This window comes from Chrysochloris asiatica, unplaced genomic scaffold (assembly GCF_000296735.1).
Source record: "Chrysochloris asiatica unplaced genomic scaffold, ChrAsi1.0 scaffold00042, whole genome shotgun sequence".
Lineage (NCBI taxonomy): Eukaryota > Metazoa > Chordata > Mammalia > Afrosoricida > Chrysochloridae > Chrysochloris > Chrysochloris asiatica.
Genome location: NW_006408560.1, coordinates 5,409,631 through 5,415,183, shown reverse-complemented (window position 1 = coordinate 5,415,183; position 5,553 = coordinate 5,409,631). Strand labels below are relative to the sequence as shown.

The 5,553-nt window shown below is 41.8% G+C and overlaps 1 protein-coding gene across 1 annotated transcript in view; it reads right to left on the bottom strand.

The window, feature by feature from the left end:
- Nucleotides 1–3,931: 3,931 nt before the first annotated feature.
- The window catches only part of CD160 (CD160 molecule), a 14,595-nt gene continuing 12,973 nt past the window's right edge, over nucleotides 3,932–5,553 (bottom strand). Inside the window, exon 3 of the mRNA XM_006861694.1 lies at nucleotides 3,932–4,164. Within this exon, the coding sequence (XP_006861756.1) occupies nucleotides 3,932–4,164 (233 nt within the window). The remainder of the gene's footprint in view (nucleotides 4,165–5,553) is intronic.

Below are 5,553 nucleotides of genomic sequence, written 5' to 3'. Positions count from 1 at the left end.
TGCTTTGTTTACTCTGCTTAGTTCAAGTCAGAATGAATGAATTTCTCAGTAAGTTTTGGTAGCAATTGTGTGTGCTTTATGCAGATATATGTACATGGGCTATAATTAGGACACCACAGTGCATGAAATGGCTATAATCAAGGCCTGTCTTGTGTGTGTAGGACTCCCAGTGGTTTCATTATGCTGAGTGATTTCAGAAGACTCTTTGAATAGTAAAGGAAACAAAAGATCTTTCCATGGATGTGAACCAAAAGTTGAGTTATAAATAAAAAACTAACCAACATCAAACACATAGTGGAAGATGTAAAGGAATGTGGTGTAGTGGAGAAAACCAGGCTTTGAAGTCAGAATTCAACTGGGGTCCTTAGAACGATCTTTTGAAACAGAAGATTGAGTAGGCAATGTCTTGATTACAGAAATAGCACCTCAAAACTTCATTTGTCTAAGGTCACAGAGCTGCTGTGTTGCAAAGCCAGGATTTAAATCCCTGCTTTAGACTCTGTGCCTTGTCTTTTTTTTTTTTTTTTTTACTTTGCCAAGGGTCACAGGTAAGGTCTCTTGTTTCATTTTTTTGTTGTTGCTTGCACTTTAGCTCCAGCCCAATTATTCATGTCCTTACATTCTACTACCAGGAATATCCTACCCCCTTATCTCTGGTGACTATAACAAGAGGCCATCTGTCCAAAGAGAACAATAAGAGGTATTGTGAGTTAGGAAAAAAGATGAGACTGCAAATACTAATATGGACATTTATTTAAAAAGTGGTGGACAGGTTAGGGTCAAGGAGCGTAGTTGATGTTGGACAGTTCTAAATCTGTGGTGCACCTAGTCTGCACAAATCTTCCTCCAGCAGTGCTGTGTGGATTCATGAGATTGGCGTTTCCTCATTTTCATGCCAAGTCGGTCACTGAGTCTGAATCTCTTCCTCTCTCATACCTACCTGTGCTTGTTCCCCTCTCTTCCTTTTACAGTGTTAAAAATAAAAATTTCTTCCAAAAAAAAATGGTGTTCTGATTTTGTTTGACTTGCTTGCTTGTTTTACTATGTTATGTGTGTGTGGAGAGGTGGTGGAGTGGTGAGAAAAGCTGTGCGGGTATATAAGAATACATACTTGTATTGTGTCATGCTTGAATGAGAAGTGTCTCACCGTCACTTTGGTTAAAGCCAGTCTTTTTATATACTGCTGACTGAGGTGAGGGAGGTAGGCCGGTTTGCTGTGACAGTGAGGAAGGAAGGCCAAGTAGACTCATCACCCCACCTTGTATTTCCCAGATTCTTGCATATTCCTCCTCTTAACCCCTGTGTTGTGTTCATTTATCCTCTGTATATTTTAATGTGAAAGATACCAAACTAAAGAGAATCAGATTTATCTTGCTGTAATTTTTTTCTTTTTTCTTCTGGCACGAGGCTTACAAAGCTGTAGAAAGAAAAAGGAGGGCTGTATTACTGTCTCATGACCTAGAATAACAACAGGTAAGGTCTGCTTCCATTTGATAATTTTCTGTTAAAGGGCTGCAGTAGGCAAGGGTAAGTGGTTCTGTTTCTGTGAATTGTTGTTGTTGTTAGGTGCTATCAAGTCGATACCGACTCATAGCAACCCTGTGCACAACAGAACAAAACACTACCTGGTCCCGCGTCAACCTCACAGTGGTTGCTACGCCTGAGCCTGTTGCTGCTACCACTGTGTCAGTCCATCTAGTTGGGGGTCTTCCTCTTTTTCTCCAACCCTCTACTTTACCAAACATGATATCCTTCTTCAGGGTCTGGTCCCTCCTGATAATATGTCTGAAATATGAGAGACAAAGTCTGGCCATCTGTCTTCCAAGAAATATTCTGGCTGTACTTCTTCCAACACTAGTCTGTTTGTTCTTTTGGCAGTCCATGGTACTTTATTAATTAATATTCTCCAACACCATAATTCAAATGCATCAATTCTTCTATGTTCTTCCTAATTCACTGTCCAACTTTCACATGCATCTGAGGTTATTGAAAATGCCTTGGCTTGGATCAAGAAGCAATCTCAGAATGGAGAGTGCTGTGAAGGAGGTAAGAGGAAGGTGCTTTACATAGAGGGTAATTACTGAGAACAAACTTTTTAAAAGAAGGACTGACTCATAACCATTATGCTGTCAGAGCTCTTTGTGGGTATTCTGAGGCATGCTTAAGTAAAATGCTACTAGGAATGCCAAGGGCAGGGAAAATCCTGCACAAGTTACTAATTAAACAAAAAGCATAATGGCAACTCATTAATTGTTGTGAACTTGGGCACCATTTAAACCTCTGTACCTGTTACCTCATGAGTAATCAAGGGATTTGAGAAAGATGAAACTGCTTCTGTAAAGATTCACAGTCTTGGGTACCCTGTGTCAGATTGCTGAGTTGGAATTGTCTTGAGGGCAGTGGGTAGTCAAGGGACACTTGCCTAAAAGAGTTTTATGAGATTTGAAAACTTTGAACATGCTATCAGGAAGGACCAGTCCCTGGAAATGGACATCACACTTGGTAAAGTGGAGGGTTAGTGAAAAAGAGGAAGACTCCCAGTGAGGTGGATTGGTACAGTGGCGGCAACAATGGGCTCAAGTTTAACAATTGTGAGAATGGTGCAGGACCAGGCAGTGTTTCATTCTATTGTGCATAAGGTCACTGACTGGAGTCATTCTGTTGTACATACGGTACTTGATGGCACCTAACAACCACAAAATGTAAAACATCTAATCCAGCAACTTATTTATAGACCAAGTTATAAGAGCTTACTATGTGTCTGATAGAATCCCTGGTGGAACAAAGTTTTAAGTGCTTGTTTGCTGGCCAAAATGTTGGAGGTTTGAACCCACTCAGTGCAGCCAGGGGCTCCATGAAAGAAAAGACCTGGTGATCATTTCCATGTTAAGATTGTTGTTGTTTTTAAATGTAGTCGAGTTGGTTCCGAATCACAGCGACCGTGTATAAGGTTTCCAAGGAGTGGTTGTTGAGTTTGAACTGCCAACCTTGTGGTTCAGACTGTGCAGTTCAGTGCTTTATCCCACAGTGCCACACCAGGACTGCAATGTTAGGATTACAACCTAGATAATGGTGTCACATACTACTGTTCCATGTTGACAGTGACTCAGTGGCACCTAACAACATGTACCCGAGACTTTCTTTTTGTTGGGGTGAACAAAGCAGAGCTACTGCATTTATGGAGCATGCATTCTAGTGGCACTTAAACTGGTAGTTGTGATTCTTCTGGTGGTGGTGGTGGTGTGCCGTGGAGTTCGTTCTGACTCATAGCGACCCTGTATAGAGTTTCCGAGGCTGTAAATCTTTACAGGAGCAGAAAGCCTCATCTTTCTCCCACAGAATGACTGGTAGTGTTTGAACTGCTGACCTTGAGGTTAGCAGCCCGACTCGTAACCACTACACTACTAGAGCTCCTTGTGAGTCTTCTGAGGCATGCTTAAATAAAATGCAAGTAGGAATGCCAAGGACAGGCAAAATCCTGCCCAAGTTACTAATTTTAAACAGAAACATGATGGCAAATCATTTCCCATTCCAATTTATCATCTAAGAGGGGAAAAGCCTGGTCAATACTGATAAATGGTGCTAAGAGGAATTGGCTACCATGTTTAATGTCCTCAATTTGGCTATCAGCCTTTGTTGAGGAGCTGCATGATTCAAAACCCACCTCCAGACCCAGTCGGTCCTGTGTATGGCCATGGTCATCTTCACAGCCAAAGACCTGTTGCATCAATATGTAGCCCTCTGTTCATCCAGAGAATGGAGACCTTTTCTAATCCACAGGCCTTTCCTCGCAGGTCTTACCCAGTGGAAAGTCTGACTCATGTATTTTTCTATAGACATTGTGACCTTTTTAGTCCTTTTGGGTCAGTTTTGCCCTCAGATAGGGTTGATGTTTTCTTGAATGCATAGGCAGCACTTGAGCGTTTTCCTCTCACACTCTGGGCTTCCTGTTCTCCTTCTCCTGAAGAATAACTAAGGTGACAAAGGTATCACACTTGAGGTAAGTACTTAAGACCCTGCTGGACATACCTTGAAGGGTCACCAGGCTGGTGACCAGCAACACCCACATCTTTTGCAAAAAGTGTGAACTGGGAACACCTTCACTATGGCTGGGCTCATGGTGTTGTTTTGGTTTTGGCCCCATCACTGTGTAGTTTCCTTTCTCTGGTTTAAAAGAAAATCAGTGGATCAGGGAAAGCGTTTCAGAAATCATCTGTGCCTCCTTTTGCATACTCTCAGAGGATCTCTTAAGATGTCCAAGGACAAATGGACTAATGGAACATGTGAAGATCAGTCTCCACAACTCTGATACCAGAAGAACTAGCTGGTACTTGGGCACCACTACCAACTGTCCTGAAAGGGATCACATTAGAGGGTCTTGGATAGAGTGGGAGAAAATGTGGAACAAAACTCAAAATTATTTAATCATAAAAATAATAAAAGACTGGGTTTACCGGTAAAAAAGAGACTGGAAGAACCTGAGGGAGAGAACTTACCCTTGTAGCCATGTAGTAGATAGGGTGGGGGGAGGGGGCGGGGAGGAGGGAGACACACCAACACTAGTAAGATGCTCACCACAGAATGGTCAATAATTCAAAATCAATCGGGCAACATATTCCTGAGGAAAATATTGAACGGAGGGGAAGATGGTTGAAATGCAAATAGAAACCACAGGGAGGAAGAAGGATAACTTGTTGCATGGAGAGGCTTGTAATAATTGAGATGAAACAAAGTGTATGAATTGTTAAATGTAAAACTGATGATCTTAAATCTTCAATTCATAATAAAAAGTTAAAAAAAAAATTTTTTTTTTTTTGTAAGATGCCCAAGGACACCTCCCAGCCTAAGTCAATGCCCAAGTTAGTATTTTTAACATTTGTAGGTGATGATGTGCATAAGCAGCAATCAATAAATATAGAATCTACTGTATGTCAGACTCTGGACATGCAAATAAGTTATTTTTTACAAAGATATTCTTGAAGGACTCTTGGTGTGGCACTGTGGGTTAATGCAGTGGCCTGCAAAGTCAACTTGAACCAGGAGGCCTGTGGTTCAAGCTCACCAGCTGTTCCTTGGAAACCCTATATAAGGTCGCTATGGGTTCAGAACCCAACTCAATGACACTTAACAACAATAATAAATATTCTTGAAGGACTCTAAAGTCTTGCAAATTGGTAGTTCTGACCCATAGTAACCCTGTGTGTATAGAGTCGACCTGCTCTGTAAGGACTTACAAGGCTGTGATCTTTTGGAACATTGCCAGGCCTGTCTCTCTAGGTGGCCCTGCATGGGTTCAAACTGCCAATCTGGCTAGTAGTCAAGCCGCCAAAAGAAGACAGCAAAAATGATGTCATTTGCAAGACCTAGGGACTCTTGGGCCCAGAGTCAGTGACATAGCCACAGAGGACTAGAGTGGAGAGTGAAGGGTCCAGCTGATAAGAACAGAGGGCATATGCATAAGAATATCCACCCTTGCAGATAATACCCACTTATCCTGGCTTCAGTGACTGGATGATCAGAGCTCAACCAGAAGTAAAAAGAAGAGGGAAAAAA